The sequence below is a fragment of the Ochotona curzoniae genome, unplaced genomic scaffold (assembly GCF_017591425.1).
Source record: "Ochotona curzoniae isolate NIBS_2020 unplaced genomic scaffold, NIBS_Ocur_1.0 contig_883, whole genome shotgun sequence".
Lineage (NCBI taxonomy): Eukaryota > Metazoa > Chordata > Mammalia > Lagomorpha > Ochotonidae > Ochotona > Ochotona curzoniae.
Window position 1 is genome coordinate 55363141 of NW_024466599.1, and position 16938 is coordinate 55380078.

The following is a 16938-nucleotide window of genomic DNA, read 5'->3' on the forward strand; positions in this document are numbered from 1 at the left end:
ACACCCTTGAGGGTGTGTGGCTATGAGACACATGAGGGTTATGGCTGTGTGGGCTGCAGAGAATAAAAGGTCATAAACTACCACTTTATTGGCATTGATTATAATTTTAACTTTCCCCCTCTACTTCTGTCATTTTACAGAGAAATATTTCCTTTCTTTTCTTTGTCCCAAGTCTATTTTTCCTACTTTTTTTTTTTTTATCATGTCTACAGGCAGCATTTAGTCACCCAGAGAAGGCAATATGAAACAGAAATGTCCAATCTTCAATTTGGAGTCTGAAAATCTTTGTAAACCCTGGTTTTGTAATTTAATTAAACCTGCCTGGGTTTTTCTTTTTAATGGCGGGGCTGGGGGGAGTTACACAATGCCAATAATTGCAGTAAAGATTGCATTGAACAAGCGACTGGTGGTTATTATTGGTAAAATGCCATGTGCTCAACACACCTGTATCCGTAAATGTCTTGATCAGCTCTTCCATGGCCAACATCCAGGAAACAGCAAGGTGGCAGTTTTGCAGAAATACCCAGTTTCCTGTTTTCATTGCATCCTTGATCATTTTTTCAGCAATGGGTCCTTGTCCTTGCCCTAGTGAAATGGACTGCACTCTGAAGTCAATAACAACACAGTTTTAATGCTCTTTTAAAATACAAATATTAAGAAATGTAAATATGGTTGACTCTTGCCTAGAAATACAAGATATGATGGATGGGCAAAGATTTTTATTTTTGGAAAATTTTTTTATAACGCAAACACAAAAAAGTGTCAAAATCAGAGTTGCCTTCTCAATGTTCAAGGGAGATTGGTGGCAGGGTCTCTTCCCCTAGTCATGTGTGCCACAAGACACAGATACTGAAGTCTCTTATATGAGAACAAAATAATGTGTGTATATCCACCTGTATACTTTCAACTATTTTTAGATCCTTTATATACTCAAATGAGGCATATGTCACGCAAACAGCCGTATAGTTTGAGGAATGAGGACAACAAAAAAGTCTGTGCATGTTTACTAGAGACAGACACAGTTAAAAAGGTTTTCTTTTCTTTCTTTTTAAAAAATGCATTGTTGGTTAAATGTTAGGATGTAGAGCCTGCTGGTGTGGAGGGTGGGTGTTATACAGTTCTATGGGTAGGCACAAAGAAACCATCTTGGTTAAGAAAAGAACATGGCTGATACCCCAGACACTTCTCCTATGATCCTATTCTCTCCAATCATTTTCCAGCATTCTTCCCAATGGTAATGATTATCCTAACCTCTAACAGCAACACTAAATATATACATACATACTTCCTGTTAGTTCTTTCTCAATTTTTGCAGAAACCTGATACAGACCTAAACTCCATATGAAGAGATGGGCTCCATCATGTCCCTCTAGTTCCAAGTTCAGGAACGCAGTTATACCAGGAACTCCCTGTAGGAGCCCACCACAGTTGGAGGTCACTTTCTGGTTCCCCAACTCTTCTTTTTCCTTGCCAACCTTTGGTTTTGTGTACCATTCTACCTCCTAGGACATCATCTTGGGGAGGGCAGGGTAAATGTGGGGTGAGGAAGGCAGAATCCTCACAAAGGAATCAGAGAGAGACATTTAAATCAGAGGCAAATACAGTGACATTTAAATCAGAGGCAAATACAGTGCTGTAAACAGGTAAGTTCAGCCTTGCCCTTGTCCTTACTATCAGCAATTGGAAGCTCACAGGAAAGACAAAATTAGTCTGTGGCCATACTGCCCTGAACACGCTTGATCTGATCTTGGAAGCTAAGCAGGACTGGGCCTGGTTAGTACTTGGATGGGAGACAAAATTAATATTAGAGTACAATCTTTGTATTTTTGTGTTTTGTTTTGAAATCTGAGCTTAAGAAGTAAACTTCATGCCCTTTTTGGTTAACTGACCATGTGTTAAGTATGTGACAAAGTTTAATCACTACTCTATTACATTATTACCGTTTGATGGCCAAACAAATCTCTTTTTATCAAATAAAAGTGTATTCTCACTTTTATGATTTTGGCCCCATTTTAACAACATACATAGTTAAATACTAACATATCTTAGTGAAGGATGCCTCTTAAAAAAATCTATGCTCTACAAGGGGAAAGACAAAAGCATATTTTAACAAAGACATATTCATATGTGCATATTAGAATTGCACAAGCCGGCCTCACCGATCTGAGTATCCACTCTCCCGGGCGAACCTCTGAAATGCACCCATGGGGTCTGAGCCTGTGCTTAGGATGAACACCAGGGGGGTGGTGCAGGACATATCCTGATAGAGAGTAGCGAGGTCCACAGGCGGAGTCTCTATAAACTGCTTTCCTAGATTTTCTATCACAAATTCTGTAAGAGCAAAAACCACCTAAAAGTTAAAAAGAAAAAAAAAACTTTAAAATAGTAGGTTTGCTGGAGGTATGGGTCCTGCATGATTTTATCTTAATTTCTCCTTCTGAGTCCTCCAATATTTTTGCACTTGTTCTTTCTTGATCAGGTCTAGGTCTTCCTAGAAACATAATTCGGTGAATTTGAATCGTAAGTATCCGCTGGATGCCTTGATTCTCATGAATTCAAGAAAGTCCCTCATTATTATTGCAACAGTTTCCCCTGTTCCCCTTTTGCTATGGTGGATATGCTCCAAGATTCCCAGTGAACACCTGAAACTCTGAGTGGTACCAAACTCTTTACTTAAGGGCTCTTTAGAAACTCATGGAAAACTATAGAAAATTACAGAAAAACTACATGAATTTAATAGTTCTTCACACAGGAATCAGCTTGGACTACTTTGTTATAAAATGTCTCAACATGATCTAGTTTGCAGTACTAAGACATAGAAGACATCAGTTTGCCAAGAGCCCCCATTGGAGCAGCACAAATTGGTGGGTCAGTGTGGGCAGAAGCCTGGTGAAAGTTCTGATGCTTTATGACACACTGATGGGGACAGCTCCCACAGAAATCAGCAGTTTCTTGAAGCAAGCATTTGCTTCAAGAAGGGATGAGTCCATGTTAATTTGTGAGAAAAAAGTAAAATTAAAAAAAAACTTATCTTTTTTGTGCCCTTGTTTTTTGGACCATTGATTACCAGAAGCCAACACCACAGGCACCTCTTCTTGTTTCAGCTTACACAACTCTAACTGAAAAATTAAACTGGAATAAACTGCTCCATGACTGCCTAACCATGGAGAGTGGATCTGCTGCAGACAGGAACAGAACTTTCTGTGGAAAATTTAAACAACTGGGATCAGATCTTGAAGTGTTTCTTTGCGGAACTGCAATTGGAGATGAAACATGGCTTTACCAGAACAGTTCTGAAGACAGAGCACAATCCAAGTAGTGACCACTAACAAGTGGCAGTGGCTAGTCACATCACCAATGGAACAGTCATAGCACCAACGGGGCAGTCATAACACCAATAGATTGGTTATAGCACCAAGTGACCAGTCATAGTAACAGTGGGTCAATGACAGCATTGTTGAACCAGTCACAGCACGAGTGGCCAGTCACAGAACCAATGGGGCAGTTACAACACTAACAGATTGGTCATAGCACCAATGGACCAGTCATAATAACAGTGGATCAATGACAGCATTGTTGGACCAGTCACAGCACAAGTGGGCCAGTCACAGCAACAGTGGACTTAAGAACAACAAACGACAGCACCAGTGGGACAGTCACAGTACCAACTGACCAGTGATAGCAGCAGCGAACCAGTCATAGCATTAATGGGCCAGCAATAGCACCAGTGCGCCAGTCAAAGCACCAATATACCAGCCACAGCAATAGTGGACCAGTGATAGTACCAGTGAACCAGTCACAGCACTAATGGACCAGTGTCATCACCAATGGGCAATCACAGCAGCAATGGATCAATGACAGGAACTGCGGACCAATGATAGCACTGATCGACCAGTCCTGAGTAAAAGTCCTGGCAAGTTTTTTTTTTGAAAAGGAAATAACCTGTTTACTTGTTTATTTGAAAGGTGTAGAAGCAGAGAGAACTTCCATTCACTAACTGAGCAAGTGCCTACAACAGCTAAAGCTGGGCCAAGCTGAATCCTTGAGCCCAGAATACGCACTGGGTCTATCATGTGAAGGCAGGGAACAAAGTTTGAGCCATCACCTGCAGCTTCCCTGGATGCACATGAAAGGAAGTGGGAAATACGATCCAAACACAGACATTTGGACCATCTGGGGTATAGGTGTCCCAATTTGGCCTTAGCTGCTGCACCAAACACCTTCTTTGACTTTTCTTATATTTTTTAGCTCCTGCTTCTGTGCATGCTTACATAAAACATTGTATGGGTTTTGATGAAGAATAAGGACCCAGAGAACCAAGATGGCGGAATAGGGTAAGGACAAGTTTAAACAGATGTAGAAATGTTAGCCAGTGTGAATCAGAGAGGGCACATTCCAGGAAATAGGACAGAACAAAAGCAGAGTGGTACCTGGAAAGCAGCGGACACAACAGTGTGGCGTTGCAGTGACTGATACCCCAGCAGCATTCAGAAAGCAGCGATCTGAACTCCACTGGCAGCTGGAACTCCACCAGCAACAAGGTGGGAAGGGACATTTACTGGGAGCTCAGGAGGTAAACCTAGACAAAGAACTGCCCGTCCTGCTGTTTGATTTGACCAGGAGCAGAGACAGAGCAGCAGTTCTCAGATGGGTGGTGCGGGAACAGGGTGGATTTCACAGCCAGGTCTGCATATGCACTGAGCTGGGAGTGAACTCATTTCTGACTCAGTGACCTGGAACAATCTACTTATATAGGATTCCTGGTGTCTCCCTAATCCTGGAACCTACTCCAACTGGAAGTGGGAAAAAGGTTGTACAGACAATACTGCAGCCTCAGCATGGGATCACAGGAGGTGGAGAATGGTGAGCCAGGAGCTGAGTCTATGGAGACCATGGTGGAAATCTAACATAAGAACCCAGATCTGGAACTAGCTGGAGGGAGTGGCACAAGTGACTGCAAACAAAGAGCTGTGTACCAACTGTAATAAGTAAAATCGAACTGTAGACCTGAAGGTGACACAGCTTAGAAAACTGCCCCAAGGAGAAGAATCTGATAATCAGACTTACAATGAGCAAGAGCAAAAGAAGAGACAGACACAATGAATATTACTGAAGATTCCCTTACAAAGGAGCAAAAGCCTTTGCCAACCGCAGAGTTCACTGAGAAAGATATCGAGAAAATGGGGGATACAGAATTCAAAATACTTGTTACAAAGCGTCTATCAGTGAGAAGGACATAAGGCAGGCATTCAAGGAATTTAAGGAATATGTCACACAGGAAATGAATCAAATGAAAGTTGATATATCAGAAATTAAGAAAACTGTGGAGCAAATTAAAAGTACATTTGAGAGTCTCTAAAATAGAATGAAGGAGGCAGAAGAAACAATCTCAAAATTAGAGAATAATTCCTGTCCAGGGGGAAACAAAAAGCTGGAAGCAGAACTGGATCAGGCCAAAAAAGTATCCAAGAATTGAAAGACACTATTAAAAGGCCAAACATAAGAGTTATGGGAATTCCAGATGTGCACAAAGAGAAACTGGGTTTACAAATGCATTTAATGAAATAATAAGGGAAAATTTCTCTAATCTAAGTAAAGAATTGGGAGGCAACATCCAGGAGGGACACAGAACTCCTAACAGGCTTGACCAAAAGTGATTTTCACCAAGACACATGATAATCAAGCTCTCTTCAATCAAACATAAACAAAAGATTCTTAAATGTGCATGTGAAAAAAATCAACTGACATATAAAGGAATGCCAATTAAACTCACAGGAGACCTCTCACAGGAAACTCTACAGGCCAGAAGTGAATGGAGTGACATATTCTAGATTCTAAAAGAAACAAAATTGTTGGTTCAGGATAACATATACAGCAAAGCTTTTTTTTTCTTTGAAAATGAAATAAAATTCTTCCACAGCAAAGAAAAGTTAAGAGAATATGTGTTTTCCAAACCTGTCCTACAAATGATACTTAAAGAGATTATTTCGACAGAGAAGAGGAATGGCACCCACAAAAACAAGGGCAAATGTGAAGAAATACCTGTAAAATAACAGAAGACTAAATCAATGAACAACCCATTGCTAAAATGACAGGACCAAATTACCACCCATTCATATTAAACCTGAATATGTGTCTTAGATTAGTAGACTGGGTTAAAAAAAATAAACATCTTTGTTGGTAAAATGTGTCTCCTGTAAGCAACAAATAGATCAGCAGAAACTATCTCATGGATTTTGATTTTGTTTAGTTTCATCTCTTCAAAACACTTTCTTCTTATTAAATTCTTCAGTGACTCATAGATCATACACTAGCATCATTTTCTTCAAGAAGGTTCTTGATTTTCTTTGTCATTTCTTCAGCAGCATATTAGTCATTCAGTAGCATGCTATTTAATTTCATGGTGGTGTTAATTTCCTTTTTTTCTTTCTATTTTGTGTTGTAGCTTTTCATTGAAGGGGATGTATAGTAACTGTGTAATGGGACTGTCATATCTAGTAATATTTAATTTCATGGCATTGTAAATTTATATTTTTTTCCTTTTGTTGATTTTGTATTGTGGCTTTTCATTGAAGGGGATGTAGAGTAACTGTGAAATGGAGATTATCATGTCCAAATGTGAGAATACAATGTAGTGTGCATTTCTACTTCCAGACAAAGGTGGACTCTCAATGAAACTGTTCACTATATCTTGACACTAGGATGCTGGACTCTCTGCCATTGTGTATGCCCACAATGATGGACCTATGACTGTATATGAAGAACTATACTATAGTAATGATATAGGGGAACTCAGTGATGAGGGAGGGAATTGGAGAGGTGGTAAGGGAAATCCCAAGAGTTATGGAATTTTATCATAAAATGAGAATAAAAGAAGTAAAAAAAAGATAATATGGACCCCAGGTAGATTACTGACATTGTGCATACTGTTCTTATGCTTGTGTTATGTACCATTATATTCAAACTTATAACACTTTACCCACATCATGCTTCACACATCAGCATGGAAGAGTTTAGAATTCAGAAGAAGTTTCAGATGAGCAGAGGCACCAGGAAATCCAACAACATCAATACTTTTCAACAATGGTGTAAGTTATTCCAATTACTGTTCTGTCTCTCTCTGTCCCTCTTCCCATCCCTACCCTTTCTATTTCTTAAGAGAAAAACCTCTAGGGTTGACATTGATGGTATATCAGGCTAATCCTCCACTTGTGGTGCCAGCATCAAATATGGGCGCTGGTCTGGGGCCTGACTGCTCCACTTCGCATCCAGCTCCATGCTTATGGCCTGGGAAAGCAGTGGAGGATGGCCCAAGTCCCTACACCCATGTGGGAGAGCAGGAAAGAATCTCCAGACTCTCAAATTTCGATCGACTCAGTTCTGGATATTGCAAACAATGGGGGAGTGAACCAGGAGATAGAAGATGTTTCTTTCATCCTCTTCTTCTCTATAATTCTCCCTTTCAAATAAAGATAAATCAATCTTCCTTTTCTTCCTTTCCTTTTTTTCTTTTAAAGGCAACAGCCTCAATTACAATATTTTTTTTTAAATTTATTATTATTATCACTTTATGATAAAGTTCCATAGGCTCCTGGGATTTCGCTTATAACCTCCCCAATTCCCCCCCCCCCTTCCCCTATATCATTACTATAGTATAGTTCTTCATATACAGTCATAGGTCCATCATTGTGGGCATACACAATGGCAGAGAGTCCAGCATCCTAGTGTCAAGATATAGTGGACAGTTTCATTGGGAGTCTACCTTTGTCTGGAAGTAGAAATGCACACTACATTGTATTCTCACATTTGGATATGATAGTCTCCATTTCACAGTTACTCTACATCCCCTTCAATGAAAAGCCACAATACAAAATCAACAAAAGGAAAAAAATATAAATTTACAATGCCATGAAATTAAATAACATATTACTAGATATGACAGTCCCATTACACAGTTACTATACATCCCCTTCAATGAAAAGCTACAACACAAAATAAACAGAAAGAAAAAGAAATTAACACCACCATGAAATTAAATAGCATGCTACTGAATGACTAATATGCTGCTGAAGAAATGACAAAGAAAATCAAGAACCTTCTTGAAGAAAATGATGCTAGTGTATGATCTATGAGTCACTGAAGAATTTAATCAGAAGAAAGTGTTTTGAAGAGATGAAACTAAACAAAAACATTCAAATGCATCAGATATAGTTTCTGCTGGTTTTTGTTGGTAAAATGTCTCTCTTCTAGACAACAAAGATGTGTTTGTTTTTTTAATCCAGTCTACTAATCTAAGATGTTTGATGAATTTAAGCCATTTACATTCAGGGTTAATATGAATGGGTGGTAATTTGGTCCTGTCATTTTAGCAATGGGTTGTTCATTGATTTAGTCTTCTGTTGTCATTTTACAGGTGTTTCACATTTGCCTTTGGTTTTGTTGGATGCCATTCCTCTTCTCTGTCAAAAGAACATCTTGAAGTATCATTTGTAGGGCAGGTTTGAAAGACGCAAATTTTTTTAACTTTTCTTTGCTGTGGAAGAATTTTATTTCATTTTCAAAGACAAAGGAAAGCTTTGCTGGATATGTTATCCCAGGTCAGCAATTTTTTTCTTTTAGAATCTAGAACTTATTGCCTCCTATACCTTGCTACTTGGATTATTGGCATATAATACTATTTCTTTATGAGCAGTATCTTTGAGAATTATATATATATATATATATATATATATATATATATATATATATATATATATATAAATACCCATTAAACTGGAACCATCTGAAGTACTTTATTCATCTTGCTATTTAGTTTTGCTGTAATGAAATTCTATACCACCTTGGTTTTCATTACACTTCTTCCCACCCCTCTGTCCATACTTTCTCATGGGCCCCATTTTTTCTGTCTGCTTTCTAAAAATTGGTGCTCACAAGATTTTCATCCCTTTCCTATTTGTCTTCTCATTGTAGTTTGTTATTCTACAAGAATCCCTCAAACTTCTATGGTTTTACTTCCAAATTTATTGCTGACAACTCTCAAATTTATATATTTCTGGTCCATATGGTTTTTAGACATTCCGACCCTTCTACTAGCTGGCTTCCAGACTGCTATCCATGGTGACAGATGGCAAGTACTGTCTAGTTAGTGACATTTTTTTCTGATATATTTCTCTTTTCAAGCTTAATTGTTGGCACAATTATATGCCTTAGCACACATTAGGAACTGGAAGACGCACCGGTTTCCTCAATTCTACCTTCATTTCCTGTCCAATCTACTACTTCTGTCTAAACCCAAGTGCCATGCAAACCTTCAAACAAATCTTGTGGCAATGGTATGAGCTTTTGAAAAGCCCATAGCTCCTATCTGCAGATAATGTGACTTCTCTAACCGTGTACTGCATGGGACATGAACAGAACTGTGACTGCCTCTCCATTCTCTCTATACATTATGCTCTGGCCAAAATCTAAAGTTTCTGTTTTTTTCCAGATCTATCTCTTAAACTTGGTTATTGTTAGTCAAGTAAATTTATGAATCATTATTCATTGGTAATGGAATGTTACTAGTTTTAAAGTAGTAATTGGAACAGTTCATTAGTTAAAGGAATAAGCTTACCTTTTCTTCTTTACAACATTTAATAAGGATTAGCTTTTGGAAAGAACTCAAATCTGGATTCCAAGAATGCTTGTACATCATTTCATTCTCCTCTCTTGGGACATCCTCTTCCTGTTTTATTTTAGAATAGCCTTCCCATTTCTGTGGGTTAATGTAAGTCTCAAAAGATTCTGGAAAGACAAGTTTGAAAGGTGCTTTAACTGGAGTTGCTTTATGCTTAGAAAGGAAATATCTTTAGTAATTAAAAAACATGCATAAGTTTTAATTACAAATATAAATACATTAATTTCTTCCACCATCCTATCCACTCAAAAAGCAAAGAATTTACAATGGGATCAGAAGACAAAATCCAACAGCAAACTGCTTATTAAAAAAGTAACAGAGAAAAGGATACAGAAAGATCTATTAAGCAAATATAGCAGTTGAAGTTTTAAGAGTATTGTGAAATTAAAATTTAAGGCAAACACAATAGGTTAAATTATATTAAAATGCAAATTTCGTAAAAATGCCATAAAATGTATTCCTACGTACTATTAGTATGTAGGATAGTTTTCAGTTTAAAATTTTATTTTTAATATTTTTTATATGATTGAGAGGGATGTATACCTATGTGGGTCTCTGGAAAGGGTGGGCAGGGTCACGGAATAGAGGAAGGTAGGTGGGACAACTGTCTGAATTTTTTTCCTCCTGTGTTCTCAGGGGTGTAAAGGGGGGCCACTCCTTGGTGTCACACTACATTAACACCAGAGATATGGAACCCAAGATAGGGATGATGCCTTTAGAGACCGATGTGGGGAAGAGTGCTTTGAGGGTATTACTTGAAGGGTGTTAATAGTTCTGAGATGTCATTGGCTTTGTGCATCCACAGGCTCAGGAAAAGGTTGCAAAGCTTGACTAGGAAACTGGTCCAACCTGTTCTGCTTCCCACCCTCTGACAGGGCAGTTGACATTCCCTACTGGCTGAGATGGGCTGTCATGTCCTTTCATATGCACCTGGGCATGTTATTCACTGAACAGCCATCAGCAACTGAGGAGGCTCAGTCCTGATATATGTACTCCAAGGTCAGACCATATATATTGTGATTTTTCTTATGTCCAGGATTTGAATCCAGCCGTCTAGTCCTCCAAGAAATCTTACCTGGGGTGACCTCAGACTTGGCTGTTGCATGTATTAGCCAGTGTAAGGACAGATTCAGTCTGTCACCTGCATCAGTCAATGCACATACTGGTAGATGTAGCTGCCTGGTCAGGTGTGCCTCAATTCTCATGTAAACTTATGGATGCTGCAGCCTAGCCCAGCCCAGCCCGCTACAGGTTCCATTTTCATGCGCACCAGCGGGTGCTGTGGCTTAGTTGGGGTGACCCCAAATAATCCTTATGAGGTCTTCCAAAGCCCTGATTTTTGCAGGCACAGACATGTGCTACAGCCAGACCCAGCTCATCCTGTATCCTACCCAGCTCTCATGCACACCTAGCATGCTGACACGTGCTGCTACCTTGCCCAACCCAGTCTGCTTGCAGCCCCAGGTCTGACACTTGCTAGGGGGTATTGTGATCCAGTCTGACACGACTTGCTCCAGTCCCAGTACCTGCCAGAGGATGCTGTGGCCTAACCTGGCCAGCCTGCACCCATTCTGACTCTCATGCAAACTCATGGGTGCTGCAGCTTAGTTTAGCCCATCTGCCCCAGACTCAGCCCACATGATGGGTGCTACTGCCTGTCCAACCTGGTCAGCCTGCAGCCTTGGTCCTTGTGCTCACCAGCAGGAGCTGTACATATATCATATACTTTCCCAACCAGGTATGCTCCCAGACCCAGATGTTGCACTTGCTAGGAGGTATTGCAGTCCAGCCTGACAAGACTTGCATGCAGTCCCAGTAACTTCCAGAGGGTGCTGTGACCAAGCATGCCCAGCCTGTACCCATTCTGGCTCTTGTGCATGCCAGCAGGTTGCGGCAGCCTAGCCAAGACTGGCCTGCCCCCAGGCCCAGCTCTTACATTCACTAGTAGAAGCAATGGTTCAGCCACGGAGTGCCTAGAGTTCCCTACCAGGCCCATTCCCAGCCCTTGGTCTCTTGCATGTGCCACCAGGTGCTGAAGCTCAGTCCGAGATGGCCCATCCCCAGTCTTGGCATTCACCAGCATCTGCTACAGCCTTGCTCAGCCTGGCCAACCACCAGTCCCAGCTCTCATGTAAACTGGTGGCTGTTGTGGTCAAATCCAGCATGACCTGCACCCTTCCTGACTCTCAGTCATGCCAGTGTGTGCTGTGGATTGGCCCAGCCCAGCATGCCCCCAGACCCAGTTCACACATATGCTGAGGGGTACAGAATGGTGTTAAAAAAGTAACAATATAGGATATATTAGCAGAAGAAAATACAATAATGATAATAAATGATTTATAATTATCAGCCTATTACAAGAGATTTGGATATCTAATTTGAGTGGTTTAAGAATAAGTCAATAAACTGACATATATACAACTTATTCCCAATAAACAGAACACATCTTTCTCTTCATGCTATTCTTAAACATAGATTATTTATAAGAAATCGACTTGTGTCTTATAATATGTGTATGTGTGTGTATGTATATATATCTTACACATATGAAGGTTAGGATTCTAGTTAACTCATAATGGTTATAAGATGTGGTAAGGATCAGAACTGGATTTCTGTAGGCACAGGGTATATGCTGTGCTAAAAACCCCATAGAAAACTGACACAGCCAGGGTGTCCTCCAGTGATGACACATGTTACTGAGGTTGAACATTAGACAAGCCAGTTGTTTGCATTTCAGTCTGGGGCTCTCCACCCAGGATTGGAAGTGGAGCAGCTGGGACATGATTCAGGATCCATAAAAGCTACAAGTGGCAGCTTAACCTACCATGTCAAAATGCTGGCCACTGTTCTGTTTCTTGATTTGGGTGCTACTTCATGAGGGTATACAGTCTGTGATAGTATACAATATTGTACAAATTGCACAATTTTTATTTGGATTTTTTGTGGATATTACTTTTAACAATATAGATAAGGCAATACCTGAACATAGATTCATGCAACAGACATAATACTAAAAATAAAACATTGAAAAATTAATGGAATGAGTGTTAAATCAAGAGGTTGCAAACAAAACTAATCTGCTTCTTAAAAATCAATTTTGTAGCAAAAAGTGTTAACATTGCAGAAGAGGTTAAAGGAAACATTAGAATCAGGGTTCAAGAGCCTATTTATATCTCCCCTCCTGCCATATTACCTATGTGTATGGAGATCGGATGTAACAATATATATTTTGTAAGGCCTTGAAAAACTGGAAATGATTCTTCTAAGTCGCAGCAGGCGAACCATGTTGTTGTCAATAGCCAGGGAACGTCAGGCTTAGGAGGGCGTTCCTATTAGAGGAAAGGAAGGAAATGAGTATTAATTCATAAACAGAAAATACACTTGGACCTTGTCTAAGTGAGAACTTAAGCTCTATCAGAACATTACAGGTGGCCATTTTGCCAGGTCAAGTAGCGACACATAGTGAGACGGAAATGGTGTTGAACCAATTCTACCTATGGAGCTTTCAGGCGATATTTACAGATAGAGTTGATCTGGTACAGGACTAGTATTAAATCTGCCACGTCTATGTTTCGGTTGTTCTCCGGCATCCTGTGCTGGTTGTACTCACTCTCCAAATATATTCTTACAGTCAGTGATTTGTTTTCCAGAGAAATATACCCCAATGCAGATCACCAGATGTTCTCATTCCCAAGAGCTGAAGGAAGCTGGAAGTGGAGCAATATCACTAGAGACAAGTGCTAAATTCATTTTAGCTGTGATGAGTGCGAATCTGATCGTTTTTAGATATTCAATATTCCACTCAGTAATATGCTGTGAAACTCTTCCCTGTGGGTAAGCAGTTTTCAAAGCAAGAAATATCTGCATTTGTAGATGAAAGCTGGGTCTTTGAATACTTCCTGAGTATTTGCTTGAGTTTCTGTAGTGCATTTTGAAACAGGCTTTTTGAGGTATAATTCACATGCCGTACAAATCACCCATGTTAAAATAGTTATTTTAGTATAGAAACCAATATGTGCAACCATCACCAATTTTAGAGCGTTTAGTCTCAAACAGAAACATTATAAGGCATACTTTGGAGATGGTGTAGGTTCTGTTCCAAGTTACTACAGGAAAGTGATTATCATAATAAATGGAGTCACATGAATGGTTTGGTTTCCAGTATATATGGAAGTAATGTTTATGGGGCCAGCATAGTGGTGGAACAGATAAAGCTGCTACTGGCATACTATGTGGGGGCTGATTTGTGCTCCAGCTGCTCTATTGGGAAAGGCAGAAGATGGCCCAAGTATTTGGGCTACTGCCATCCAGGTTGGCTCTTAGCTTTGGCCTGACAACTCTGTCCATCATGGCCATCTGGGGAGTGAACCAGCAGATAAAAACCCTCCAATTCCCCAATCTCTAACTCTGCCTTTCAAATAAATTTTAAAAATGAAGTTATATCTATACTATGTTATCCATTATGTGCACAATGACATTATAAATGACATTGCAATGACATTAAAATGCGTAATGACATTAGAAAGCAGTGTGCATGTCTTAATTTATCTTGTAGGGCTGACACAGCCCATAGTGGGCTAATTCTCTGCCTGCAGCACTAGCCTTCCATATGAGCACAGACTTGTGTTCTGACCACTCCATGTCTGACCCAATTGCCTGGCGGTGGCCTAGGAAAGCAGGGGAGGATGGCCCAAATCTTTAGGTCCTAGTACCTACATGGGGCCCAGAGGAAGCTCATGGCACCTGGATTCAGACAGGCCCATCTCTGTCATAGTGGCCATTTAGGAAGTGAATCAGCAAATGTACGATCTCTCTGACTCTCCCACTCTGTGTAGTTCTGACTTCTAGATGCTGACAATCAGCTGGGCCTTCACTAAGTCATGATCTTTAGCCAGTGGGGGGTATTGTCTAGATATGGATGGCTGTTGACTAATCAGGGTGGTAGTTGCTGAAGCTTGGGGTGGCTGTGGTCATTTATTAGGTCAACAATGAGGTTTGTCTTGTTGACTGATTCTCCCCTTCATGAAGGATTTCTATGGCATGTGAGGATGTCTGGAAAAATTTAATTGACAATAGAAACTTCTTTCAAAATTGGAATTTATCCTCTAAAACAATGTTATTGCTTTATCAACTAGGTTTGTGTGAAACTAGAAATTCTTTGTCATTTTCACAATGCTCACAATGTCTGCAGCAAGAGTAGTTTCTGTGTCGAGCAAGCCCACTGCTAATCCATAAGTTCTCCATCCTAAAATTTTCTCAGGAGAGTGCAGCAGTTCAATCATCTCTTCAGGCTCCACCTCTAATTCTAGCTCTGCTATTCCCAATACATCTGCAGTCACTTCCTCTGCTGAAGACTCAGAATCCTTCAAAATCATTGAAGACTGCTAAAATCAATTTCTTCTGAAGTGTCGATATTTTGACCTCCCATGAACCACCAATGTTCTTAATGACATCCAGAGTGGTGATTCCTCACCAGAAGGTTTTCAGCTCATTTTGTCCGTGGTACAGTTGTATCTGTACCTGTATGAAATACACTCTGTAGATAATGAAGAACTGGAACTGGAAATCACTCCTCAGTCAATGGACTACAGAATAGATGTTAACAGTCATGAAAATATTCACTTCATTATTATGTATCTATCAGAGATCATGAATAATCAGGTGTGTTATCATTATTTTGAAAGGAATCTTTTATTTAAGACATTTATTCATCAAAAGGCAAAGTTACAGAGAGAGAGTAAGAGAGACCTTCCAACTGGTGATTCACTCTCCAGATGTCTGCAATGGCTGTGACTGGGCCAGGTTAACGTCATGAATTTCTTCCAGATTTCCCATGTGGGTGGTGGGGGCTCAAGCACTTGGGCTCTTCTCCATTTATTTACTCAGGCCATTAGCAAGGATTTGGGAGTGAAGCAGAACAGGGCCTTGAGCTGGTGTCCATTTGGGGTGGCAACTTTACATGCTGTGTCTCGGCACCAGCCATAAATCTGATTTTCTGAGCAGCTGGTTTCAGCTTTAAGCGCTAAGCTGTGTTACCCCTAACAAGAAAGTCAGTTTGTCCTTTGAAACTTCATTCTCCTCTTTAGCTATGAAAGTGCTACATGTCATTGTCTTGCTATAGAAGGGCATTCTGTCTGCCTTAAAATCTGTGGTTTCATGAGGCCACTTTTACCAACTGTCTTCAATGGAGTTTCTGGAGAACATTCTGCAGAGCTGACACCAGCGCTTGTGCTTTACCTTGTGCTTCTATGCAACAAAGACAGTTTTCTTCCCTAAACCTCATGAATCAGTCTCCACTAGCTCTAAGCTTCTCTTTTGCAGCGTCCTCACCTCTTTTAGTCTTCCTACGATTGAAGAGAACTGGGCGTGGGTCTGTATTGAGCTTTGGGCAAGGACATGTTGTGGCTGGGTTGAATTTCTATCTAGGACTCAAACTTTCTCCACATCAACAATAAGACTGTTGCACTTCCTTATCATTTGTGTGTTTACTGGAGTAGCACTTTTAGATTTCCTCAAGAACTTTTCTTTTGCATTCATGACTTAGCTAACAGGTGCAAGAGGCTTTGATTTCAGCCTATCTCAGCTTTCAATATGCCTTCCTTGCTAAGCTTAATTATTTCTAGCTTTTCAATTGAAGTGAGAGCCAGTGTAACTATTCCTTTCATTTAAGCACTTAGAGACCATGGCAGGATTGTTAATGAGTTTCGCGTCAATACTGTTGTGTCTCAGGGAATGAAAAGGCCCAGAGAGAGAGAGAGATGGGGAAATAATCAGTTTGTGGAGCAGCTGTGACACACTGTTTGTTGATTAAATTTGACTTCTTATGCCATGGGCCCTGAACACAATAATAGTAACTTCAAAGATCATCCATCACACATAGTTACAACTGATACAGTAATAACAATGGGAAATACTATTGCTAAAATACATAGCTAAATAAAGCAATTAGATGAAATATGTATATGTAATACACCCATGAAAACATTTCCAAAAAACAAAATCAGTCAAAAATTATCTGAACTTATCAACAGAAGAAAATTTAATTAAACTTTTATGAGTTATTTAGGCAGTAGTCCAGCAAGCTAATCCTCTACCTAGTGGTGTTGGCATCCCATATGGGTGTCTGTTTTTTGTCTCAGATGCTCCACTTCTGATCCAGCTCCCTGCTTATGATCTGTACTCACATGGGAGACCCAGAAGAAGCTCCTGGCTCCCTGCTTCGTGTCAGCTCAGTTCTGGTTATTACAGCCATTTGGGGAGTG

General features: G+C 40.1%; 1 protein-coding gene across 1 annotated transcript in view; it reads right to left on the reverse strand.

Moving 5' to 3' along the window:
- Positions 1-16938, reverse strand: part of DNAH6 (dynein axonemal heavy chain 6) — a 232916-nt gene that overhangs the window by 22419 nt on the left and 193559 nt on the right. Inside the window, exons 61-64 of the mRNA XM_040993368.1 lie at positions 12870-13005; positions 9614-9783; positions 2160-2350; positions 445-605 (exon numbers count right to left, since the gene is read on the reverse strand). Coding sequence (XP_040849302.1) covers positions 445-605; positions 2160-2350; positions 9614-9783; positions 12870-13005 — 658 coding nt within the window. The remainder of the gene's footprint in view (positions 1-444; positions 606-2159; positions 2351-9613; positions 9784-12869; positions 13006-16938) is intronic.